This window comes from Panicum virgatum, chromosome 7N (genome assembly GCF_016808335.1).
Source record: "Panicum virgatum strain AP13 chromosome 7N, P.virgatum_v5, whole genome shotgun sequence".
NCBI lineage: Eukaryota > Viridiplantae > Streptophyta > Magnoliopsida > Poales > Poaceae > Panicum > Panicum virgatum.
The window spans coordinates 47,863,749-47,889,801 of record NC_053151.1 but is presented as its reverse complement, the minus strand read 5'-3'; the positions used below and the strand labels follow the sequence as shown (position 1 = coordinate 47,889,801).

Sequence of the window (26,053 nt, the reverse complement as noted above, 5' to 3'; positions counted from 1 at the left end):
TAGGATATTGCTTCGTATTGAAACTATGTGGGACTCAATAATAGAAGTTCTGCAAGTGGTGCATGATGAGGAACATAATCCATCAAGGGCAGGGGGGTTGGTGCCTACTATGGAGTCTTTCAGCTTTGTGTTTATCATGAAGATGATGTTACAGATCCTTCGCATAACAAATGAGCTATCTCATCTGTTGCAGAAGAAGGATCAAAATATTATTGAGGCCATGTCTTTGGTTATTGACGTGAAAACACGTTTGAACAATTTGAGAAGCGAAGGTTATGAGCCACTACTTGAAGAAGTCAAAACATTTTGCCAAGAAAATGATATCCCAATACCAAATATGGAAGATAGTGTACCAAGATTTGGTAGATCAAGGAAAGGAGGGATAAACAACATCACTCAAGATCATTACTTTCATGTTGATACCTTCTTTGCTACCATAGATGCTATCACAACAGAGTTTGATCATCGATTCAGTGAGGTATCATCGGAATTACTTACTTGCTTTGCTTGCCTTGATCCTAGAGATTCGTTCTCTAACTTTGATGTGAATAAACTTGCTCGCCTCATGGATATATATTTGGATGATTTTTCTTTTGATGACCGGAAAAGAATAAGAGACCAGTTAGAAACCTTCATTATTCATGTTAGAATAGTTGAGGCATTCAGAGCTTGTTATGACCTTGCATGCCTAGCAATGAAAATGGTTGAACTTAAGAGGCATGAAATATTTCCCTTGGTTTATCGCCTAATTGAGCTGGCATTGCTGCTACCAGTAGCAACTGCATCAGTTGAAAGAGCCTTTTCAGCCATGAAGATTATTAAAACTGAGTTGCGGAACAAGATGTCCGATGATTGGCTTAATGACTTGATGGTGGTGTATATTGAGCAGGAGATATTTAAAGGAATTGATCTTGAATCTATCAAGAAGGCTTTTCAGAAGAAAAAAGATAGAAATATGCAATCGCCAAAGTCTCCTAGACGCAACTAATAATAAATATACCGGTATAACTCTATACTCTAATTGTGTATCTTGTATTACATTTAATATTTTAACTCTAATATTTCGTTACTAATTTATGTTTTCTCTTTATTTGATAGCTTCTTTGGTCCAATTATTGATTTGATGCGTACTTTACGTGTTTTTCTTCATTTGAGGTACTTCTAAACTATATTTTTGTTGTGAACCTTTATTGGGTAGGGGACGAAAACCCAAAGACAATACAAAACACGAGATTGGTGATGAGCAGCTGAGGTCTAGCAGGCCCCACGAAGATGGAACACCCGTCGCAAACACAGGACGCACAAAGCAATATATTGGGTAGGGGCACAAGACACGTGGAGAAAAGAAACTGGGGCAACAGCAGAGAGGCCTCCAGAGGCTCCTTTTGGTTCAGCGATGTAAGTTTACATATATGTCTGAGTATGAACTGCACGGTTTGGACTTGTGTGTTGGATAAAAAGATGCGCAGTACAAAAAGTGTTGTTATATATTAATCCTATCACTAAAATTGCCAGATATAGCTATATCATCAAACTTAGCATATTCTATATCTGCGCACAGTTAGGGCATCTTTAACAGATTATCCATCCCTCTCTCTAATACTAAAGAATTAATATTTTGTGACGAAGGTACTCCAATAAATTACCAATCTAATTCCTAATATTAATAAGTTTTTGGTAATCACTACTTCCTCCGTCCCAAAATAAATGCAATTCTATGGTTCAAAATTTACCCCACAAAGAATGCAACTATGACCTAGCAACCACAAAAGACAAGAGGCTTCGGAAACTTCTTATACAAAAGATAAGCCAATGTCTAGATTTTTTTCACAAAAGACAAGGAGCAATTTGGTAATTTGCATCTAGTATTGATTTACGTGGTCGGTTTTAGAATTGCATTTATTTTAGGACGGAGGGAGTAAAACAAACATCCCTCTCCCCTAAATGTAGGGTTTTTTTCTCAATCTTATTTTTGGTGATTGCATTTTAGTAGTCTGCTGCAACTACTAATATTGCCTAAAACACAAAAGTAGTTATTGATAATGAAAAAAGAATATATTTTGGATATGAGATATGAGTAATTTGTTGGAGATGCTCTATGTTATGGTTTTCCTATGCAGATTAATATCTCGTATAATTGCTCATGCCTAAAAAAACAGGTTGTAAACCTCATGGTGGTTTTGGAATTTATCCACGTCACTCTCACTCTAGCTGTACCACACCTCGTCTCTCCCACCGGCACCGTTCCCTCAGATCTCAGCCAATCGGCCATGGAGGCGGCGGCACCTACCCCAGCGCCGGCGCCGCACCTGCTCGTCGTCCCCTTCCCAGCGCAGGGCCACGCGCTGCCGCTCCTCGACTTCGTCGCCCTCCTCGCCGCACGCGGCCTCCGTCTCTCAGTCGTCACCACCCCAGCAAACCTCCAACTCCTCTCCCCTCTCCTCGCCGTGCACCCCGCCGCCGTCCGCGCCGTCACCTTCCCGTTCCCCTCCCACCCGGCCCTGCCCCCGGGCCTCGAGAACACCAAGGGCTGCGGCCCGGGGCAGTTCCCCACCTTCATCCACGCTTTCGCCAAGCTGCGCGAGCCCATCCTCGCGTGGGCCAGGGCGCAGCCCGATCCCGTCGTCGCCGTCGTGGCCGACTTCTTCTGCGGATGGACTCAGCCGCTGGCCCGCGAGATCGGCGCCGCGGGGATCGTATTCTCGCCGTCCGGCGCCCTCGGCACCGCCGCCATGCACTCGCTCTTCCGCCGCCTGGTCAGGCGGCCTGCGGACAGCGACGATGGGTTCACCGTCGCGTTCCCTGCGATTCCAGGCGAGCCGTCGTTCCAGTGGAGAGAGCTCTTGATGATGTACGCGAACTACATGGCCGGCAGACTGGAAGAGCAGGTCGGCGAGTCGGTGAGGCAAAACTTCCTCTGGAACCTGCAGGAGAGCTGGGGGTTCGTGTCCAACACGTTCAGGGCGCTCGAGGGGAGATACCTGGACCAGCCGCTCGAGGACCTGGCCTTCAGGCGCGTCTGGGCGGTGGGCCCAGTGGCTCCCGACACGGACGCCGCCGGCGTCCGCGGCGGGGAGGCAGCTGTCGGGGCCGCCGATCTCATGGCGTGGCTGGACGCCTTCACGGAAGGCTCGGTCGTGTACGTGTGCTTCGGGAGCCAGGCGGTGCTGACCCCGGCCGTGGCGGCGGCACTGGCCGAGGCCCTGGAGCGCAGCGCCGTGCCGTTCGTGTGGGCCGTGGGCGGCAGCGTGGTCCCGGACGGGTTCGAGGCGCGCGTCGCGGGGCGCGGGCTGGTGGTGCGCGGGTGGGCGCCGCAGGTGGCGGCGCTGCGGCACGCGGCGGTGGGGTGGTTCATGACGCACTGCGGCTGGAACTCGACGCTGGAGGCGGTGGCCGCGGGGGTGCCCATGCTGGCGTGGCCCATGACGGGCGACCAGTTCTTCGACGCGCGGCTGCTCGTGGACGAGGCCCGCGTCGCGGTGCGCGCGTGCGCGGGCGGCATCGGCTTTGTACCCGACGCGGGCGAGCTCGCCTCCGTGCTGGCCGACGCGACCGGGGAGAAGGGGCGCGACATGAGGGCGCGCGCCAAGGAGCTCGCGGCGGAGGCTGCGCGCGCGGTAAAGAAAGGCGGGAGGTCGTACGCTGATCTGGAGGGGTTGGTGCAGGAGATTCGGAAGCTTTGCTGAGCTCAATTCAGGCGGTTTGTCAGGACTGGAACTATGTTCAGAAAATAAAATGGACTGGAAGTCTGGAACTATCCATTGGCAATGGTTCAACTGCAACTATCTTCAGAAAATAAAATGGCAGATACTGGTAGCATATCGGTTGAGAATAACAGAAGGTAAGACCGAGTGCTCTAGAGCAGCTCTCGCAAGGATCACTTTTAGAGAGCACTATACTATCAACCTGTGTCACCGCACATGCTAATTAGAATTAATGTAAAAATAAAACTTATAACTAATAATTATACTTATCTATCTCACATCCTCTTTTATCTATTAAATATTCTAACACATAATCTTAAATAAATATTTATTATTATCTAGTTGTTGTAGATTTTATTCTGCATGACATCTCTATGTGTGTTTGATATGTATTTTATTGGACTATTTCTTTATGAATTGTTGTTCTTATCTCTTCCATCATATATGAATACACAGTGACACATATCACGGGTAGCATTTTTATATAAATAATAATATAAAAATATATTAATAATGATAGAAATAGTAATCTAGAATTTTGATGCACTTTAATATTTTGTTATAATTATATAATTTAGATTTAGATATTACTTTAATAACTTTTAGTATGATATAATTGGATAATTTATATGCAAATATAGGGGGTTATTTGCATTATTTTCATAATGACATATGTGGGTAACTTACACGAAGGTTAAGGGTTACTTTAGATCTTTTTATAACTAGGCGTATAGCCCACGCATTTGCGCGGCTAGTATTGAAAATTAAAAAATTTGCATGTCGTTGTATCCTTACTTAAATATTATACTATTTTTTAATCATACATCACCCTATTCATTATCGTAAATTATGTCTTATTGTTGATTAAAACAATTTAAATATGATCTACCTATAATAACAATTTGATTTGTTGAGCTTTAATAATATTATGCATATAATTATTCTTATTTTCGTTTTATTTTGATTGATTATAGCTTTAGTTTTCATTAATAGTATTTGTTTGTAACTGATATATAGCTAAATGATATTTTATATTTAATTTTTCATAATGGCATTGGTGGGTGATTTTTAATTAGGCATAGGGGTATTTTAGGCTAACTTTTATCATAATGGCAGTGGTGGGTAATTTTTATTTTTCTATTTTTCTCCGATTAACGTGGAAATTTCTAGACCTTGAGAGCGAACATGGAGGCTCCGTTTGTTGGCCAAATAATAATTTGCATTATTTTCATAATGACATATGTGGGTAACTTACACGAAGGTTAAGGGTTACTTTAAATCTTTTTATAACTAGGCGTATAGCCCGCGCATTTGTGCGGCTAGTATTGAAAATTAAAAAATTTGCATATCGTTATCCTTACTTAAATATTATACTATTTTTTTAATCATACATCACCCTATTCATTATCATAAATTATGTCTTATTGTTGGTTAAAACAATTTAAATATGATCTACCTATAATAATAATTTGATTTGTCGAGCTTTAATAATATTATACATATAATTATTCTTATTTTCGTTTTATTTTGATTGATTATAGCTTTAGTTTTCATTAATAGTATATGTTTGTAACTGATATATAGCTACATGATATTTTATATTTAATTTTTCACATTGGTGGGTGATTTTTAATTAGGCATAGGGGTATTTTATTCTAACTTTTATCATAATGGCAGTGGTGGGTAATTTTTATTTTTCTATTTTTCTCCAATTAACGTGAGAATTTCTAGACCTTGAGAGCGAATGTGGAGGCTCCGTTTGTTGGCCAAATAATAAGATAATAGATGGTAAAAGTGTGTAATTTAGATACATGTTGTGGGGATTATTTTAGTCTATTTTCATAATGGCAGAGGTGAGTAATTTATTAGGAAAAATAACATATCCAATGACTATTATGACCGGATGTTTCTGATTTTTATTCCGCCCTCCACAAGGTACATCTTGCGTTTATGGACCGCTATAATTGAGAATTTTTAGAATTTTTCTAATTTTTTAGAATATCTATCTAGAATCCTAATTAGCTTCACGCGTAAAAGGAGCTTTCAATTGGTAAAAGTAAGATTGGCAAAGGCACAAATTCGCTTGAGGCCTGCGGAACAATCAGAGGCTTCAGTAACTACCATTTGTCATTCACGCAGACAAATGATTGCCTTCAATTTCGCATTCAATAGTTTGGCACATGCTTGCTCCCATCTACCGCTCGTCCTATAGCGTGCAGAGCAGCATAATTAGCTGAGCAAGCTATTCGATCACCAGCACATTAAGAGAGGGTAGTTGAAGTGGCTCGGACCTTTAAGCCGCAGCTCGCTAGTCGCTTACTCAGGAAGCACCCAAACTGGCATCTTCTGACCGAAACAAGTTAACTTTGAGGTTAGCTCGTCATTGTTGTTGCCCTTTAAACAGATGCCACGGCGCTGCACAAGACTGCAAATGCTATCCAACTTGATTACACTTAGTTTTCAGTTTGATCCGTATGCTATATAACTTGATTACACCGAAAGGTAATGCCATGAACTCACCAGATCAGTGTTGAACGCGACCTAGTCAACTACTCACCACTCTTTCCAGTTCCAGATGGCTACTGGCTTTGTGAATGAAGCTGTGAAAGGAAAAAAGAAAAAAAAAGAACAGAGGAGAAGCCGCCATCTCAGGAATACGAGAAAACATGCGGTGTCCGATTCCCATACGCCGACGTTTGACTCGACCAACCCCGTTGTTTGATGCCATCTGATGGGCCATTTCGCGAGAAAAATTTGCGAGGCAGCAACCCATGTGCCGGCATTCTAGGGCGAGGAGGAATCTTCCATTCCCCTGCTTTTAAGCGTCTGCTCGTGCATCAGCGTCGATCAGGACCTCCCAATGACTAGTTGTACCAGTGCCCTTTTCTCGCCATTGTTTCAACTCAAAGCAAAGCCATGAACCTTCCTGAGCTCAAAGTCTGAAACCCTGAGAAAGCAGTACAGCTCGTTGCAGTTGCAGCTGGTCTCTCCCCTCTCTTTCAAAAACGTTTGGCTGCTGGACTTGCGTTGTGAACCATGTGGGGGAATTGCTGGGAGAGCTGGCAGCTGAACTACTACCCAGTCATCTTGCACTAAATTAACATTCTGTTCTGTCTTCAGTCTGAATTTGTAAAGGTAAGCTGCGTTTTTCTTTTTTCATACCTACTACTGCTCAAGTTACCCTTGTGCTTTCACCACTATTTCCCGACCGACAAAATCTGTTATGCAACCTGTTTATCTGATTAGGATCTGCTAGGCAAGGTATTTATTGTAGAATGGTCCAAGATGATCCAACATGATCCGAACAGAAATGAAATGCCCAGCAAAAGAGGAACATGTAACGTCAATCCAAAGCTTAGGTCTTCAGTGGCCTAATGTTAGGGCCATGTTTCTGCATAGCTGGAGGTTTGGCCTGAGCTGCCATTAAGTCAAAGGAATTGGTTATGGGCTCAGTGGGGGGTACTACGACCCAAATGATTGCTGTCCTCTAGTTTTATGCTGGTGGATTGTCAAGAAAGAAAAAGAACATGAACAGCAACGAATAAGTGCATGGTTTAATAGTGGAGCTAAAGCTTGATGTATCCCTTGATTAGACAAAAATTGGAATAATTAGTCAGCTCAAATTGTGCGCCGATCATACCAATTGTTGGAGCATATGTACAGACAAGAAAAGTGGAGTCTGCTCAATGCAACGTTGGCAATGATCTTGTACTGAAATGAAATACCAGCGCTCCTGCTTTATGTTGAACAGGGAAAAGAAAAGTGGAGTCTGCAGTATTTAATGAGAACTTCTACAGCATTTCATATAAAAAAAAAGAATTTTTACAGCAGATAAGTCACCAAAGAAGGTCACAGCAAACCTATCAGACTCAAAGGCACTGAATTCGGCTGTTTCTTGCAATCAACTGATATTACTGTCACCAATGTCCCTATACTTACAAGCAAAGCATATTATCATTATATTCGATTGAGTCCCTTCATTATCACTTGAAAATGTAGCTAGTGATAGTTTCCCAGTTTTTGGTGCCTCTGATCAAATTAGCACTTTCCATTTTTGGTCCAACCGCATGAAATGGAAACACAGCAATATGGAGGATTCAAGCTTAAGAATGGAACATCGGAACCTTTTGTTATAAAGACTACAGCAAAATCACATCGAAAAAGGCTGAAGATTACGTGATGATTGCACACGGTACCAGAAAAAACTGCTAATTACTCATGGAATATGGACCGGAAAGTCCCTTTTTTCTGAACAAAAACAAAGGTCTTCAGCTCCAATGTACTAGCATGCACAACTATGTAGAGGAGCTTACATCGCCCCGTTTTCTCCCTCCCGATGTAGCCAACTCCATCTGTCCTGAAATATAAATCATTTTTCTTTGTTCTAAGTCAAAATAGAATAAGTTTAACTAAATTTATAAAAAAAAATATTAGCATATAACATATCAAATAAATAAATTATACAAATATATTTCATAATATATCTGGTTATTCTCATTTGACAACTAAAATATTATTACTCTTTTCGACAGGAAAACCAAAATACTTCCATTTCAGGACGGAAAAAGTACTGCAAAAGGCGCACCACCGCCACAGTTTCAAACATGTGCAGGCTCAATCAGAGCATGTGATCAGTACATACAAATAGTTAACAGTAGTTAGCGACTCGTGTCCGGATGCAAAGACGGGCAAAAGAGAGGACCAAGAAACCGCCTTTTCTGCAGGGGAAACACCACCTCCGTTTACGATGATTGCTTGAGCAACCTGTCCTCGCTGCTTCCCTTCCCTGTCGGCTCCGACGCTTACCCACCGTTGCTTTGCTTGTTCACTTCGGCTCCCCTTGCTGTCTGCCCGTCCTCGCAGTAAACAGTAACTACACGGCAAAGAGTTTCCAGTTTGCACTGCACACGTAGGCTCTTCGGCCTCCTGTTTTGCCCTGTGTCCCTTGAGGTGAAAGCATTGCGTTTTCCGATCGATCTCGTGGCTGGGCACGGCCGGCGTTTAGCGTAAGCGAGGATGCCCCAACCACTACTCCAACCCAGTGGCGCCTAACGAAGGTAACGGGGATTAGTTAATGCTTAAAAGCATGGAGATCAGCAGCAGCGGCAGAGCAAGGGAAAGAGAATGGAGAACTGCAGAAAGACTCCACCTAATTGCAACCCAGACGTCGCTTTTTCGTCAGGAAATGATTAATCCCATCCCATGAGCTGCTAGCTGTTTAGCCAGTAATTATGATGAACACTCGAGCGTATGGCATCTTAAACAATTAAAAAGATGCGAGAAGGGGAAGAAAAAAAACTAATGACTGACGCATGCTCCTCAGATGCATGGTCATACTATGAATTATATTGTGGAAGTGATAATCGTGTGCTATGTTCACGTTTCACCGAACGGTCAGTAGGTCGGACTAGGCAGAGCAGATGCTGAGACTTCCACGCAGAAAAGAACTGTTCAAAGCATGAAATAGGACAGGAAAAAAGATCCAATTGGTACTGGATTAAGAATAATGCTCAGTTTGCTGGTCTACTCCTACCACGAATTGTTTGTTGGACGGAGGATATATTGGTAGTTCAGATGCTGTATTCACCAACGAAAACCTTGGGCGGCTGGTGAGCGCCACAACCCACAACAAGCGCGTAGGTGTCGCATGGTACATACTATATACCCATCTGAAAGACTGAAACCTGCTTGTGTCATCTGTGTTTGTTAGCTCGTTTCAAGAAAGAAATAAAGAAAACTGTGTATTTGTTAGCTGATGCCTGCACATTGGCATTGGCACTGCAGGTTTTGTCTGTACTCTGTACTATATACCCTGATCACCTGATGGAGATAGTGTGTTAAACCATTGTCAGTTGACAATCGGTCGATCAGATCAGACGCGTGTGCGAGTGCAAACAGTCCTTGATAACTATGCCCGGACTCAGCATCGATCTGTACCGCCCGAGCTTTCGTTTCTTCAAGCAAGCTCCCACGTCGTTTGCACACAGCTCCTCCTTCGGTTTCTCGCAAATTTTTTAGGTGTCGAGGTACCACTACTCACTGTCCTATACTACTACCCATTCCCAGCGGTTTCTTGGAAGAGATCCATTCATCCACTTGTCGTACAAGTTGTTGTTCTGATTTCTGAAGAAATGAATGGAGCGGCAGTTTCCCTGACCGTGAAATAACTGGTTTCTGTCTGACTGTCTCCCGGAAAGGATATCATCAACCCCGACTGGGAAAAGAAATGGAGACTAGCAGGGGAATGGTAACTGGCACGCAGATGATGCTACAGTTGCCACATTTATAGTTAAATCCAGATTTGGAACGGATCCTGGAAGCATTACAGTTTATGGGCACCCACGTGATTGCCATCTCCCTTGTAAAGGCCAGGGCAAGCGACAAGGAAATTCCCGCTGCAGTTTAAAAAGGGCACGCGGGTCCTAGCAGTTTACAGCAAGCTCTGCCACTGCAGTAGCGGATGATCGCCCAGCTCTTTCCTCATCGAGCTCAAACGATTAAAAGAAGAAAAAAAGATGAGAAATGGGAATGTAGATAGCCATTCACTGTCTGTTTGAGTGTTTATAACTCTCTACAGGCTGTAAATCCTGGGGTCGGAAAGGAAGCTGGGGTTGATGGGCTCGCCGCCATCCAGGTCCAGGATCTGACTGACATTGCGGGCGCCGTGTCTAGCGCGTCCCGTGTCCTGGGCGGGTCGACTTGCTTCACGCTTTTGCCAATGATCTTGCTCCGCTAGTCTGCTACTCCACGTACTCCGCCGCTGCAAATGATGGCGCGGTCGAGTTCGGCGGCATGGGCGGGTGCGTACGACGACGACGCGGAGGCCGAATACGGACGGATTTATTGCGATGAGCGCACCGTCGGTTCGCTTGTCGCTCCAGAAGAATGAAGAACGCGGCGGCGGCAGCAGCCAGCAGCTGCCACCGCATGACGCACATTGATCACAGTACCAGATCGCTGCTGCCGCAGGTTACATCACCTCGTGCCATGCCTTTCCGCCGCCGCTGTAATCCAGTAATGACACCTTGCTAATGCTTGCAGTGCGGGAACCACTTCTGGAACTCATGGAGTTTACCCTTTTTACAGGAGGGTTTAAAAATGGTATGGGGAGCTCAGAGGCTAGTCAGAGCTGTGGACGAAACGAAAGCGTGCTCTCTTGTCAGCGGCAGCGCCTACGCTCGCTGCCCAAACGGCCGAAATATTCCAACCCTTTCTGGAGGACAGGCCATGGCCACCGTCACCCAACCCACCCACTTGGGTGTCCTTTTCCCTCCGGGCTCTTGCCGCACCAGACCACCACCGGACCGGCGCCCTCGCCGCGCCAATTGCCAAATTCCAGGGCGGGGGCCATCGTCCATCCCCACCTCACCATCCGCCACCAGCCGCTGCTGCTCGGCTGCTCTTCCCTTGCCCCCCTGCCCCCTCCCAGGTCCCGGCCGCTGCCGCGCTCCTAATAATTAGCCTAGCATCAGCGGCAGCAGCGCTCGCGACGAGTGAACAGAGCCACGCTTATATCACCAGCTGTCCGGCTCGCTCCCCGCACCACCCCACCTCCCCGCCGACTCCTGCCACCGCCCGCTGGCATAGCGCGTAGGCCGCGAGAGGAGCTCCGGCGGGCGGCCGGCAGCGAGGGATCTCGGCGCGCGCGCGTTTGCAGCGCAGGCGGCATGAAGCTCCCGCTGTGGCCGGGGCTGGCGCCCGCGGTGGGGCCGCCCGACGCGGCGCCGGAGCCGGCCAAGCCGTCGCTGCCGGCCGCGTGGCTGCTGCTGCACGCGCTCTTCTGCGCCACCTCCATGGCCGTCGGGTTCCGCTTCTCGCGCCTCATCGTCTACCTCCTCTTCCTCCCGACGCCGCCCATCAACCCGGCCGCGCAGCTCGTCTCGCTCGTGTCCCCGCCCGTCATGCTCACCGCCGGCAACGCCACGGCCACGATCACCACCACCACGACCACCACGACCACCGTCACCACTACCACCACGGTCGCCGCCGAGATCGGGCCCCACCAGCATCAGCACCACTACCACGGCCCCGTCTTCGTGGGGCGCCACCCGATCCGCGTCCGCTCCTGGCCGCACCCGGACCCCAACGAGCTGCTCAAGGCCCACCGCATCCTCGCCGCCGTCCAGAACGCGCAGCGCAGCAGCAAGCGCCGCGGCGCGGGGCCGCCCAGGCCCGTCATTGCCGTCACCCCGACCACCACCTCCGTGCTCCAGGTACCGTCCCTGACGTCCCTGGCGCACACGCTCCGACTCGTCGACGCCCAGCTCATGTGGATCGTCGTCGAGCCGGGGCACCGCACCGACGCCGTCGCCGCCGTGCTCTCCCGCTCCAACCTCGACTTCCTCCACATCACCGGCCCCGGCGACTCCACCGCGTCCCTGCGATTGCACGCCCTCAGGTACGCGTCCTCGGATCACTAGATTGGATCTCATCACACACCTCTCGTTATTTAATTGGCGCAGTTCCTCCTCATAATTCAGATCTCCACTTATCATTAACGCGCAGGGAGATTCGGGCGAAGCGAATGGATGGGATCGTGGTGTTCGCCGACGAGAACAGCATCCTCCGGACGGAGCTGTTCGACGAGGCGCAGAAGGTGAGCACCGTAGGCGCCGTGCCCGTCGGCATCCTGGGCGACGACGACGGCACCAGCGAGTCGTTCCTCCAGGCGCCGTCGTGCGACGCCGCGGGGAAGCTGGTGGGCTACCACGTGTCGGAGGAGACCGTGCTGCCGGCGAACCGGGGCGACATGCTGATGTCCAGCAGGCTGGAGTGGGCCGGATTCGTGGTGAACGCGCGCGCGCTGTGGGACGACGCCAAGGAGCGGCCCGAGTGGGTGCGCGATCTCGGCGCCATCGACGACGCCGACGCCCGCGCCGCCAGCCCGCTCGCGCTCGTCACCGACCCCGGCCGCGTCGAGCCGCTCGCCAGCTGCGCCCAGGCGGCGCTCGCGTGGTCGCTCCGGTCAGACAGCCTCCACGAGGTCAAATTCCCACACGAGTAAGTTTCCCGGAGACCTCGCCTGCGAGTTTGGAATTTGAATTTTACCATTGCCTCTGCAATTAGCATTACCGCCTGATAATTAACTGCCCATGCTATGCTAGTTGCATGCAACTTGCATTATGTCTTTTGAAAATAAAAAATTGCTAGCTGCATGCTTAGATCTAGGTTTTGTTTCGTGGTGCGACACGAGGTAGGTTTGGTTGCGCAAATTATGGTTGGAGATGATGGCCATGGTGTTCCTAATTGGTTTGGTAGGGTGGGGGCGATCCCTTGACAGCAATTCGTGCAGCAGGCCTTAATCACATGCCGACCGGGCATAACAGGGACATTTTTTAAGAACACTGCCACAAGAGTACCCTCAGCGCTGTCGCAGAATACTCTTTGCGTGCAGACAGATTGACTGCGAGCTGTGATCTGTCCTCAGTCTTGGCTACCTGACCCCGCCGGTGGTTGCCATTTTCACGAAACAGAGGCACAGAGCTTCTGTCGTTTCCTGTTTCTTTCGTCTCTCGTGTCTTCTTCTCGTAGCGTAGCACGTGATCTGACTTAGTATTCCCTAATTCCAGACATAATATTAGGATTCTTTTAATATAAGTTGAACGGTGACCTGTAAAATCAACAAGCAACAAGAACATTTTCTTGACAGAAAAAAGAGATTTCCAACCAAATCATTTCATGATCCTCGTGGTGCGTGTTGTTTAATCACAATGGATTACATTATTGCGTTCACCTTACTTTCTCCAAAAGGCTCTCCATTTGCTCCACATGGCCACCTAATCTAGCTGTCTTATGCGTTGTGTCAAAAGCAGTGCCAGGTCATTCTAAATATTCATAGCGATCGCTTCAATTAACATAACTGATGGAACTTCTTTAGACCAATACTGCTCCTAAGTACTAATACACTACCTTTGTTGCATCTGCCGAACCTTTTTTATGTATTATTTTGTGTGCATGTCATTACTAATAACTTTGGTGTTTGGTGGACTTAGGTGTACACAAATTCAGATTTTAAGAGTTTTGAACTTGGTCAAGACACGCCTAACCGATTGCCACGTTAAAAGAGTTTTGAACTTGGTCAAGATACGCCTAACCGAATTTTAAAGATCAAACAATTTTGAATTTTGCTTCAGGGATCACATATGTACCTAGCTATGCTGAACTTTCAGTGTTTCCCCCCCAAAGTAGATGTTTAATTGCGACGTTTTGGTGCAGATGGAAATTCGATCCTCCTCAGCTGAGTACAGGTTCCAATGAGCAGAGTGTCAAACCGGAGACGAAGCAAACAACTCTAGCGAGCACTGAAGATCAGCACTAGAGGTCATTTTTTGTGGATAGTAGAAGTCAGAGCAAATCAGGCAGCTGTTGCTCCCAGGATTTGTCAAAAGTCTCCAGTTCCCCACTGATGCATCCGTCTATGCACCGTCGGTGCCAACCGCTGCCAAAGTAACCGAAGCCAGCTCAGATCAACGCAGCTCATTTCTTTGGACTCTACAGATAAAGTCACCATCAGTACATGTAACTTGGACCCTTGTTCATCTAAATCACTATGTATGAATGTATACAAATAGATAAATGTTTAATTATCTGTACCTTCAATCCTCTTCATGTAGAATAGCATTTTAGGCATATTTGTTTTCGTGTAAAATAGATCAGAGCAGGGACTTGCAGAAAGTCTTGTGGTTTGGGCATGAAAGCATTGGTTGTACACTCGTATGAAATAATGATGATCCAGTTTTCACTCTATTATTTTGTTTGTTCCCGTTGCACAAAATTGTATGTCGGACGGTCAATTGATCTCTATGTTCCTAAACTTTGAAGATCAGCCTTCAGCTACAAGACACCGCTGCTTCTTTGAATCTGTCTTTACCTTCTAGTACTTTTCACCGTCAAATTCATCTTGTGACGCGCATCCTTCTAAATGAATTCCCTTCTGTAGCAGTCCTAGATTTTCTAGGAGACTGCAGAATTAGCGACAGTTCTAATTTCTGTACTCCGAAACCTTTTTTTAGCAAACAGAACTGATAGTTCAAAGATATATGTGATGCATGAACCTGGGCCGTAAGCCACTTTTCTTTTTAGAGGCTGATGCCATCGAGAAAGAGCCCAGCAGAAAAGCCCGAGTACGCCAGCCAAGGCCCTGTATCGATGTGTGCAAACTGACAAAGAAACGAGGCCTAAACATCTTTGGCCACAGCATCAACCAGAAGGAGCGCTCGATAAATCCAACAGTCTACTAAATGGGCCAGTAATGAGTCCAAACATACCAAGCAGCCCACAACTCATCTCTCTCTCTCTCTCTCTCTCTCTCTCTCTCTCTCTCTCTCTCTCTCTCTCTCTCTCTCTCTCCCTCCCTCCCTCCCTCCCTCCCTCCCTCCCTCCTATTTTCGAGTATGGTTCTCTAATCTTTCTTGCAGAACAATCAGTCAACGTCCTCGAAATGGTAAGGAAGAAAAAAAATCACAGGATAATCCCGAGACGTGACTTGGGTACACAGTTCACAACATGTTAGGTCTAAGCCGGAGGAGGGGTGCAAATAATACCAGAAAACAACAGGACAAAGCGCTGCTAAACCAATACTTCGACGTTTCGTGCTGAAAACGCAAAAAAAAAAAATTGTGTCTTGCTTGCTAGGCTTTATTCTGACCGTAAGCCGTAACACAGGTATCTTCAACCTCAGGCGGGTAATCCAATAGTCTACTAATTGGGCCAGTAATGAATCCACACATACCAAGCAGCCCACAACTCATCATTCATCTTTTCTCTCTCTCCTTTTTCTATTTTCGACGATGGTTCTCTAATCTTTTTTGCAGAACAATCAGTCAACGTCCTCGAAATGGTAAGGAAGAGAAAAAAGATTCACAGGACAATCCCGAGACGTGACTTGGGTCCACAGTTCACAGCAAGATCCCCTTTCAAAAAAAAAAATTAGAGGAGGAACTAAACACACAATCTAAGGCCTAGTTTAAATGCAAAATTCAAATTCCAAAACTATCACATCGAATATGTGTGGCACATGCATGGAGTGTTAAATTTAGATGAAATAAAAAAAATAATTGCATAGTTTATTTGTAAATTACGAGATGAGTCTAATTAGACCACGATTAGACACTAAGTTGCTATAGTAATTGTTACAGTAAATATATGCTAATGATAGATTAATTAGTCTTAACAAATTCGCCTCGTAGTTTACAGATGAGTTATGTAATTAGTTTTATATTAGTCTATGTTTAGTACTTCAAATGTGAAATTTTTTTTAAAAAAATTACATGGTGCATCTAAACAAGGTCTAAAAGCCTGACTAAGGAGAAGAGTGCAAATACTAGAAAGCGATAGGAAAAAGCGTTGCTGACGTTTCGTGCTGAAAACGCAGATCTTTTTTCTGTCATGCTTGCTTGGCTTTATTCTGACCGTAACACAGGTATCTTCAACCTCAGGCGGGTTCACATTTAGCCCTTGTTTAGTTGCATCCAAAATTTCAAAATTTTACAAGATTCTTCATCACATCGAATCTTTGAACGCATGCATGAAGTATTAAATGTAGCTAAACAAAAAAACTAATTACACAATTTGTTTGTAATTTGCGAGACGAATCTTTTGAGCCTAGTTAACCCATGATCAGATAATAATTATCAAATACAAACAAAAGTGCTACAGTGTCAAAATTCCAAAAGTTTTTGCAACTAAACAAGGGCTTAATTTTGCACTACTGGTTGGGCTGGGTTTGAACGCTGACGTAGTTACTAGTTAGGCTTCGCAACTAGACTCGAGATTCTGGATTTACCATATTCTTGGTGTTGGACTGAATCACTGTTAGCTTGATCGCTCAGATGGCTGGAACAAGCGTCTGAGTTTTGGTTTGCTCTGAAGCTGGAGGATAGTTTTTCCTCCCTTCAAAATTTGACCGTATCGACTACAAGGCCTTATCTGGTTCTGACTTGATGTGTCTGGAGTCCGGACAGTCCCAATCTGAGCACGGCCCGTCGTTGTAGGCGAGGTGTTTTCGACACGTTGTTGGGTGGTTAACACTTCCCATAGGCCAGAGCTCGCCTCTTTTGGGGTGCTGATTGATTCTCTCCCATACTCATGCATCCGGAGTTCTACTGTACACGAGCAACGTCACTGGTTCCGTCATCTCAAACTCCCAAGCCTGGCAGCCGGCCAATCGCTGTCCAAAACTACTAGTACTTGGATAGTACTAGTAGAACTATCGGAAGCACCAAAAATATCGGGGCTCGAATCGGTCAGAGCCCCCATTGGCCATTGCAATATGAACCGAAGGGGTCGCCAATTCACGGAAGCGACGGAACCCAGGAATCCAGGAGTAAGCAGATGAAGCCCGCCCGCCCGCCCGCGCTGCCCCCATGCTACATTTGCAACGTTGGTGCCCGCTCCACCGTCCACGCCGGTGTCTGCTACGGTTGCCGTGATCCGACGTCGAAGTGGCCGCGCAGCGCAAGAAGGTTGCGTGCCGGGCAGTAGTGTGGCCTTGACCCGGCGGCACCGGCACGGAACGCTACGGCACCGCCGTCGGCAGTCTGCTCGACGGGATACGGCTCAACACCGCATATAATTGAAGTAACATGGCGCCTAGGTCTTCATCTTTGCCGATCTGTGTCTGCAGTTTTCCGGGGGTCAGGGCCTTTGTTGTTACAGTACCTGTTGGCATCAAGTGGTAGTCGTCGGTCGGCCCTCTCCGTATGTCCCAACGTTCCTCTGCCTGCACGGAGAGAGCAAGTGGGCAGCGATGCTGTGACTGTGAGCCTGACTCCAGGGCCCTACCACTTGAGAGCTACGGCCGGCTGCCGTGACAGGCACATGCCTCTGTCTCTGTAAAAGTCTCTGTACAGTCGGTATCCTGATGCTTTCTCGAGCCTGAACTCCATACGGGATACGGCAGCGCTAGCGCTAGCTTGTTTCACAAGTGGACAGGGACGTCAGATAAATACCCGCTGCAAATATCTAGCGGGAAACAGCTCCTGGCTATTCCTTGCTGCTGATAAGCCATGCCGGCAGCTGGAGAAGGCTTATCATGGACGTTGAACCGAATCATGTTGCGCTGTCAAGCAAATGTGACGCAAAAAAAAAGATCGATTTTTTTAGCAAGGGCAACAAATCCTACTGACTGGCATCATTTGCGTCATTAGGGTGGATAATTAAACACAAACAAACACCAAAAACATTTGTTCTGTAGTACAAGAGTATTCATGATACAGGACACACACCGTTCCTCCAATGGGGTCACTGGGCAGGCGGGCCCACACACGATCAGAGTCCATCACCGGTGGGATGCGTGCTTTGCTGGCTCGCTGACTCGTGTTCCTCCCCTTTCGCGGCTCTCGTTTTCGCCACGGTTCCGGTGTGCGGGGGCTCCACGCCTCAGCCAACCCGGTGGACGCCGCCGAGATCCCGACGAACAGGCACGGCCTTTTGTTTTTCCACACCACGCCCACGCGGATGCGGCCGCATCGTTTGTTTAAAAGATTCCACGACGTGCTTTCCTGCGGCACTACGGTCTGTGGTCGCTGTTGTTGCCCCAAACTTGGTGCACAGCAAAGTTTATCTTTCTTCTTCCAGTTTTGACGAGATTTCTCCAAAAAAAAGTATGCCGTATTGCAGCCTCGATTTTCTTTTTTATCTTTTTTTTTTTGAAAATTGGCATATTTTGCAATGTACGTCATCTTGAAGAGTTTTACACTAGCTGACGAGTTTATTTATCGCTCAATGACTTATTTGAGTAGGTTCGCTGTAAATGATTTTCCATATATATGTTACTCGAGAACTGTTCTGATAAGGCGGAAACAAGATTCATCCCACGTTTATAGGATCGATGCTGTGCCACGTTACTGACACTATTTAGGGTTAGCCTAAATAATGTGCAAATATGGTTTATCAGCACCATCCAATTCTAACTCAATCATGAATCCATAGACTCGTAATTGGACCAACACTGCGTGAAGAAGCAACAACCACCCGTACGTACGATGTATTGTTTCATTGCCCTTGCACGTTATAAGTTCGAACTTAGCATTGAGCTCTCATATTTCTTTTTTGAAAAAAAAAAGTTACAGGTGAGCTCTAGTCCACCTCGCATGCGAGTCCGACTAACATTTCGTCAATCAAGATCATAATTGAGACCCGGACAAATAAATCGGAATCATAATCGGAAACTGAACAAATCAATCGATATCCAAATCAGATTCTGGACAATCAATGTCTCACATGATCACAACACTACATAGAGCGAACGAATATAAAGTTGTTAATATTATATAGATATATTATATTACTCGTAACAACGTAAGAGTATTATGCTAATTTTTTTTGAAAAAAAGAATTTAGCATTGGGCTAGCAAATTCGAGCATGAACATTGATGCCCTTGTGGCACCGTACTCGATGTGCAATCATGCAAATGCAGCCCGGGCGCGCACGAGGATATCCTGCGCGCACCGACCGGTCCGCTGCGCCTACACCGCAGACGATCGGATGAGGAATCCGTCCCTCGTGGCGTGTGGGGGCCGGCGCTCATCTCATCTCTTCTTCATCCCCAACGATCGCCGGATTCCATATTTCCAACCACAGGCCGGCACCTCCGCTCCCTTCCCTACACTACAGTGGTTAGCACGTCACGTTCCGAGCCGCACACCCGGGTTGGCTTCCTTGCTTGGCCCTCCTTCCCTCCACTTAGCCGCCTTCTCCTCCATATTCCTCCCTCCTGCACTGCCTACCATGCCAGCGCCAAGTAGCCGTAGGACCATGCCCTGACTCCAACAATGAGAGGCAAATTCATTTTTCATCTCCATTTGCACTGTACATCACGAAATCAATCTCCAACAGAAAAGGCAAAAGAGTAAGCATTTTGCATTGTGAGGAGAGAGGTAAGGTAAAAATGGATTCATTCTCTCCTTCTAGGCGAATTCGGAGGCTCCTGCAATAGAAATACAATATCTGTTAGAGACAGCACCAAATGCTTTACCTCTTCTACACTATTTACGCGAGACAACCATCTATTTGTCTCTCAAAATTGTCTAGTCTTGTTGGAGTCAGTCGCAGGCCATGTGACCATGCAGCTAGCAGTTCAATGTGTGCAAGCCACTCCTACGTGCCATACGCCCATACCACAGAACGGACGTTGTTTATTCTTTTTTGTTTTTTTTTAAGAACGGACGTTGGTTAACCGGCTTGCTAGTGGTGAAAATATTTTCTGCCGACTGCCGTGCAGTTCGCGTCAGATCAACACGAAGAAGTGCACTCCGACACGGATCGATCAAGTTGTACGCTTCGTGGGTCGTTCAGCTAATCCAGCCGGAGACGACCCTCGTTTTCTCCGTTGGTGTATCCGGCGTATGATAACTAATAAAGCTTTAAACTATGGCAGCTGCCACATGAACGGATTAATAAACTGGTAAACCACAAATAAAACACTGGCCACAGTCAAAATCATCCAACTCCATGGATCGAAGAAGTAAAAAAAACATCCACCTCCACGTCACCACCCTTCTCCACTCTCCTCCCTGTCTGTATGCACACGATACCCCCACGTCTCTTTTTTTTAAAAAAAAAACTGACTAATCTCGCATTACTATTTGGACTACGCTGCTAAAAACATTTCACTGCGGCACGCAAAGAAAAACTATCGCGCCTACTCCTACCCTGGTAACAAAAGGTGAAGAGAAATTATTGCTCGCCTTCAATTCAATCCAATCCAACCTGTCCACGGCTGCGCCACCCCCACGGCCCCACCAGCAATAAAAACCGAACGGAAACAAATATCCTACTGGTCCAGTAAGGCCGTGTTTAGATGAACGGCAAAATTTCTTTTGCGATGAAATTTTATTAATTTGAAATATTAAATAAAGTCTATTTACAAAAAAAATTTCACAGATAAATTGTAAATTGCGAGACAAATCTAATAATGCTAATTAATCTATAATTAATTCATAATTAGTGGATGGTTACTGTAGCATCATTGTTGCAAATCATAGATTAAGTAGGCTCGTTAGATTCGTCTCGCGATTTACAACCCATCCATGTAAAAAAAATTATAAATAAATTTCATTTAGTACTTCATATATGTGTCCAAATATTCGATGTCATATTTTTATTTGTGATTACGGATTTACGGGTTGTGATATGATAGCCGCGGACAAAAAAACCAACGGGATCGCGGAATCTGGGCCCGCCACTCCGGTGCCCCCACTTGTATAAAGCGACCCCGCACCAGCCCGTCATGCGAAGAAAAGGAAGGCCTCCACCTCCTCTCCTCTCACTCCGCAGCTCCCATCCACCTGCTCCCCCTTCCGATCCTCAGCTAGTCGCCTTCTCGGACCAGCGGAGATGGGCACCTCCTCCACGGCGTCGCTGGCCGCGGCGGCGCTGCTGCTGCTGGTCTCCATGGCCGCCGCGGCGGACATGTCGATCGTGTCCTACGGCGAGCGCAGCGAGGAGGAGACGCGCCGGATGTACGCCGAGTGGATGGCCACGCACGGCCGGGCCTACAACGCCATCGGCGAGGAGGAGCGCCGGCACCAGGTGTTCAAGGACAACCTCCGCTACATCGACGCCCACAACGCCGCCGCCGACGCGGGCGTCCACTCCTTCCGCCTCGGCCTCAACCGCTTCGCCGACCTCACCAACGAGGAGTACCGCGCCACCTACCTCGGCGTCAGGGCCAAGCCGCAGAGGGAGAGGAAGCTCAGCGCCAGGTACCACGCCGAAGACAACGAGGAGCTCCCGGAATCCGTCGACTGGAGGGCCAAGGGCGCCGTCGTCGAGGTCAAGGACCAGGGCAGCTGCGGTAAGCTAACTGTATCCATTTGATCATCCCCTTTCTTCTTCCTGCTGCATGCTGCTGCTAAAAGCTGCCCTCCATGATTCTAGAACAAGACAAGGTTCTCCGGTCTTGCTTGTTTAATCCTTGATTAATGAAAAAAAATCGTCAAGTTAATTGGTCAACTCGCAGTATTTTTGATTAGTATGTACTCCCTCCTTCCCTGTTTATAAGGCATACACGTATATCAAGATTCAAACCTTGTCATCTTTGACCAATAATTTGACTATTAAATTTTTATTTTTATAATGCAAATTTCATATGATTGGATTCATAATCAAATATATTTTACAATGATTATAAGTTTATAATCAAAAGTGATATAATATATGATAAATAAATGGTCAAAGTGTTGTTTAGAAGACCGTGTCATGTTCCACCATGCCTTATAAACGGGGAAGGAGGGAGTAGCTATCTGCACATACACATAAAGTAGGAGACTTGTATCTTCTACCTGGAAGGTCAACGGCGAGATCATGCACACTTACTCTACTAGTTATGCATCAATTCGATGGAGTTTGCAAATTGATGATCTTTAGTGCACCACTAACCTTTTTAGTTCAAAATTTTGTATTAATTTTTTAAAATGAGATTTGATTTTGGAGAATTAGCATAAAATTTTCAACTAAAAAGTGTTGGAAATGATCACTAATTGACACTCCTAGTCTAGCTCTATTGCTCTTATCACGGAAGGAGGCAGGAGGGGCCGATGTATTTGTATGGATCTCTATGGTCTTGCAGGAAAGGGGGAGGATACTAAGGAAGTAGGTTCATCGAACGTGGACTCCACTGACTATTGTCCTTGTGAACTCCAGTGACCCTGCTTGAAGGAGCAATCGAGGCTGTGTTTAGTTACAAAAATTCTCTCTCTAAATTTCACTATTCACCTATCACATCAAATCTTTTATCTCATGCATGAAGCATTAAATGTAGGTAAATAAAAAAATTAATTGCATAGTTTTGATGTATACGACGAGACGAATCTTTTGAGCCTAGTTAGGTAGGTTATGGTAGGACAACAATTACCATAAATAAACGAAAAGTGCTATAATGTGTTACAATATCCGATGTGACTCTTTTTACCACTATTTTACGGATCTAAACATTGGCTGTGTTTAGTTCCCACAAAAACTCCAAACTTTCCATCACATCGAAATCACATCGAAACATTAAATATAGCAAATGACTCATGCATGGAGTACTAAATGTAGGTAATTAAAAAAACTAATTGCATAGTTTTGATGTATGTTGCGAGACGAATCTTTTGAGCCTAGTTAGATCATGGTAGGACAATATTTACCACAAACAAACGAAATGTGCTATCGTATGCTACAGTGTCTGATGCGACTTTTTCTACCCGATTTCCAGGGATCTAAACACAACCATTGAGAAAATCTTGCACTAGTAGCCGTCGTTGTCAAGCTGATAAGGCTGATGCATAGTCCTTTTTTCTCTTATTCGCCAAGCTCCCTCCAAGATTCCAGATAGGCTCTTGGAGACAACTTTCATCACGGCTCTTTGTGACCAGTTGACGTTCGTTCCTATGGGTCACCTACTCACCTGTCCGGCTGTCTCCCTCTGTTTCCCTATTCATCACCACCAATTTGTTCTTTTACTAAAAAATAGTATGTGCACAAAGATATTTCCCATCGTGTTGTGAGTAGCCTCCACTATTTTTATTTTCCACCTTTATGTGATTATTTGGCTACACTTTTTACTGATTGGTAGAATAAAACAATGATATATTGATGTCGAAAGTTGATCTGTGTTTTTCTCTTCCAGGGAGTTGCTGGGCTTTCTCAACAATAGCAGCTGTGGAAGGCATCAACCAGATTGTTACGGGCGACCTGATCTCTTTATCTGAGCAGGAGCTTGTTGACTGCGACACCTCATACAACGAGGGGTGCAATGGAGGTCTGATGGACTATGCGTTTGAGTTCATCATCAACAACGGTGGAATCGACACTGAGGAGGACTACCCTTACAAGGGCAGAGACAACCGGTGTGATGTCAACAGGGTATTTTTCGCCTCCATGGTTTTCCCTTGAGTTTCAAAGAATCGCCAACCTTTTTTTTCTTCTTATCGTTGCTTATATGTGTTGGGTTTGATTGCAGAAAAATGCAAAGGTTGTTACCATCGACAGCTATGAAGATGTACCGGTGAACAGCGAGAAGAGTCTGCAAAAGGCCGTTGCGAACCAGCCCATCAGTGTTGCAATTGAGGCTAGTGGCAGAGCATTTCAGCTCTACAGCTCGGTAATGGTCACTAACCTTGCTGTTAGATTCATCTGTCATGTGTTAAGTTCAGAGATGAAATCATGTAGTATTTGATTTTTAGTAGGCAGCAGTTGGTTGATGGTATCTCCGTGATGGAGAAAGAAATATAGTGCATCTGCCTTGGACAAGATATGAACATGTTAGGTCGAGGCACCTCATTGATTTAAAATTGTGTCCTTCATGTCGCTTTAGTCAAGATTATTTTCGCAAGTAGGAATGATTCTGCTTTCACTCTTCAAGTCGCAACAACTACACTAATTATGATACCTTGTCCATACCCCTGGCTTTGTTTTATACAATCTGGACTATAGTCACTTTTACAATACAATAGTTCTTCAGTGCCCCACCACACCGCACAAATCATGCTCCTCCGTTTTTATCAAAGACTGTCTTGCGAAGCATTTTTAATTGTTACGCGAAAGTTTTATTGTGTTTTGTAAGAGCTTTCTGAAAGTGAGTAGTTTCTGCAAGTACTATAGTGGAGGAAGTGGTCTGAGCTATCATCAACTTCAGTAAAGTTGAACAGTAGATTCTAAATATGTCTTTCCTTCTGATAAAGTTATATGGGCCTTTTCTGACAAAAAATCATCGCCGTCGTTGTTGCTACTACTGCTACCATTTCCATGAATCTTCTGCCGTGTACTGATCATCATTTCACGATCTCCCAGGGTATCTTCACTGGAAGATGCGGAACAGAGCTAGACCACGGTGTCACAGCCGTCGGTTACGGCACAGAGAACGGCAAGGACTACTGGATCGTGAAGAACTCGTGGGGCGCCAGCTGGGGCGAGGCCGGCTACATCCGGATGGAGCGCAACGTGAAGGCGTCCAGCGGCAAGTGCGGTATCGCCGTCGAGCCGTCGTACCCTCTGAAGAAGGGCGCGAACCCCCCGAACCCCGGCCCGACGCCGCCGTCCCCCGCCCCGCCGCCCGCCGTGTGCGACAACTACTACTCCTGCCCGGACAGCACCACCTGCTGCTGCATCTACGAGTACGGCAAGTACTGCTTCTCCTGGGGCTGCTGCCCGCTCGAGGGCGCCACCTGCTGCGACGACCACTACAGCTGCTGCCCCCATGACTACCCCATCTGCAACGTCAGGGAGGGAACCTGCCTCATGGTAAATGCTCGGATCATCTTATAATGTTTTCCTTAACCTGGCTATGAAGTCATTGTAAATTTAATATGGTTCTAACTGGCAATTCGCTGCTTGACGAACAGGGCAAGGACAGCCCACTGTCAGTGAAGGCTCTGAAGCGCACCCTGGCCAAGCCGCACTGGGCTTTCTCTGGCAACGCAGCTGACGGCATGAAGAGCAGCGCTTGAACAATCTCCAGCAAGATATCAGGCGGCCAACATCCACGGTGATCGGAGCTCCTGCAAACGATCACCCGGTGCTTAATCGACCAAGAAAAAGCGTGGCGCGGCGGCCGCTGTTTAAGTGTATCCGTATAATAGGTGCTCCTGTACATAAGCCTGAAAAAATGGGTTTGAGTTGTTCGAACTGCTGCCAAATTTGCTTTTACATATTATATTATATATGTAAGATTCAGCTAGCTCTGCTAAGCTCCTCGTTGCGCAGTTCGGACGAACTGCGATTGATGTTTATGGAAATTGATATTGGAACAAGAAGAAATGATAATGCTATATTCATTCCAGCTATGTGCGCACTATTATGTGTTAATGGTATTCTCCGATGGCTTTTTTACTGACGAAGTGAAAAATGGGTTTCATTCCAGCTATGTGCTGGCTACATGCTAGATAATTTTCTGTAAGTATCGAGTATTTTCAGTAGAATTCCGTGTTGTGGTGGCATTCACACAAGACGAGCTATAGGCTGGTGAAATATATCCCTGACCAAGTCTTGAGAATTGAAATGTTGCTGCTGCAAGCCCGACCTTCTGTCGTTAGCGAAACACCTGCTTGCAAATTGGAGGCATCCCTTTGCATATTGTTTCAGAGTTTCAGTAGTAGCACACCGTAGTACGGTAGTAGGCTAGTATCAGCGCGCATTAGCATTAGCATTAGCATTAGCATGGTATAGTACACACACAGCAGACACACGGCTGCTGCAGCACACGGAGAGGCAGAGGCAAAAGTACAAGGGGTCAAGGGCATTTAAATTTGAAAATAACGCATTTAATAATCCAAATTATACAGTCCCTTCCACAATAGTATACAGCGGATCCAAAACAGGCCCTAGATATCTGGGCTTTTTGCATGGGCAAGTCTTCTATAGTAGC

General features: G+C 46.3%; 3 protein-coding genes across 3 annotated transcripts; all 3 read left to right on the top strand.

Annotated features, from left to right (window-relative positions):
- The first annotated feature begins 2,164 nt into the window (after positions 1–2,164).
- On the top strand, positions 2,165–4,039 carry LOC120683183 (flavonol 3-O-glucosyltransferase UGT89B1-like). Its single transcript, XM_039965209.1, has one exon. It carries the CDS (start codon positions 2,172–2,174, stop codon positions 3,684–3,686), a length of 1,515 nt encoding a protein of 504 aa, XP_039821143.1. The 5' UTR covers positions 2,165–2,171; the 3' UTR covers positions 3,687–4,039.
- A 7,033-nt stretch (positions 4,040–11,072) lies between these two features.
- LOC120682257 (probable glucuronosyltransferase Os04g0650300) lies at positions 11,073–14,453 on the top strand. The gene is made up of 3 exons (XM_039964082.1): positions 11,073–12,102; positions 12,210–12,704; positions 13,920–14,453. Exons 1-3 carry the CDS (start codon positions 11,372–11,374, stop codon positions 14,020–14,022), a joined length of 1,329 nt encoding a protein of 442 aa, XP_039820016.1. The 5' UTR covers positions 11,073–11,371; the 3' UTR covers positions 14,023–14,453.
- A 6,489-nt stretch (positions 14,454–20,942) lies between these two features.
- LOC120683683 (oryzain alpha chain-like) lies at positions 20,943–25,472 on the top strand. The gene is made up of 5 exons (XM_039965771.1): positions 20,943–21,502; positions 23,318–23,553; positions 23,651–23,791; positions 24,481–24,930; positions 25,032–25,472. The coding sequence occupies exons 1-5, from the start codon at positions 21,043–21,045 to the stop codon at positions 25,134–25,136; spliced, it is 1,392 nt and encodes a 463-aa protein (XP_039821705.1). The 5' UTR covers positions 20,943–21,042; the 3' UTR covers positions 25,137–25,472.
- Positions 25,473–26,053: the final 581 nt, after the last annotated feature.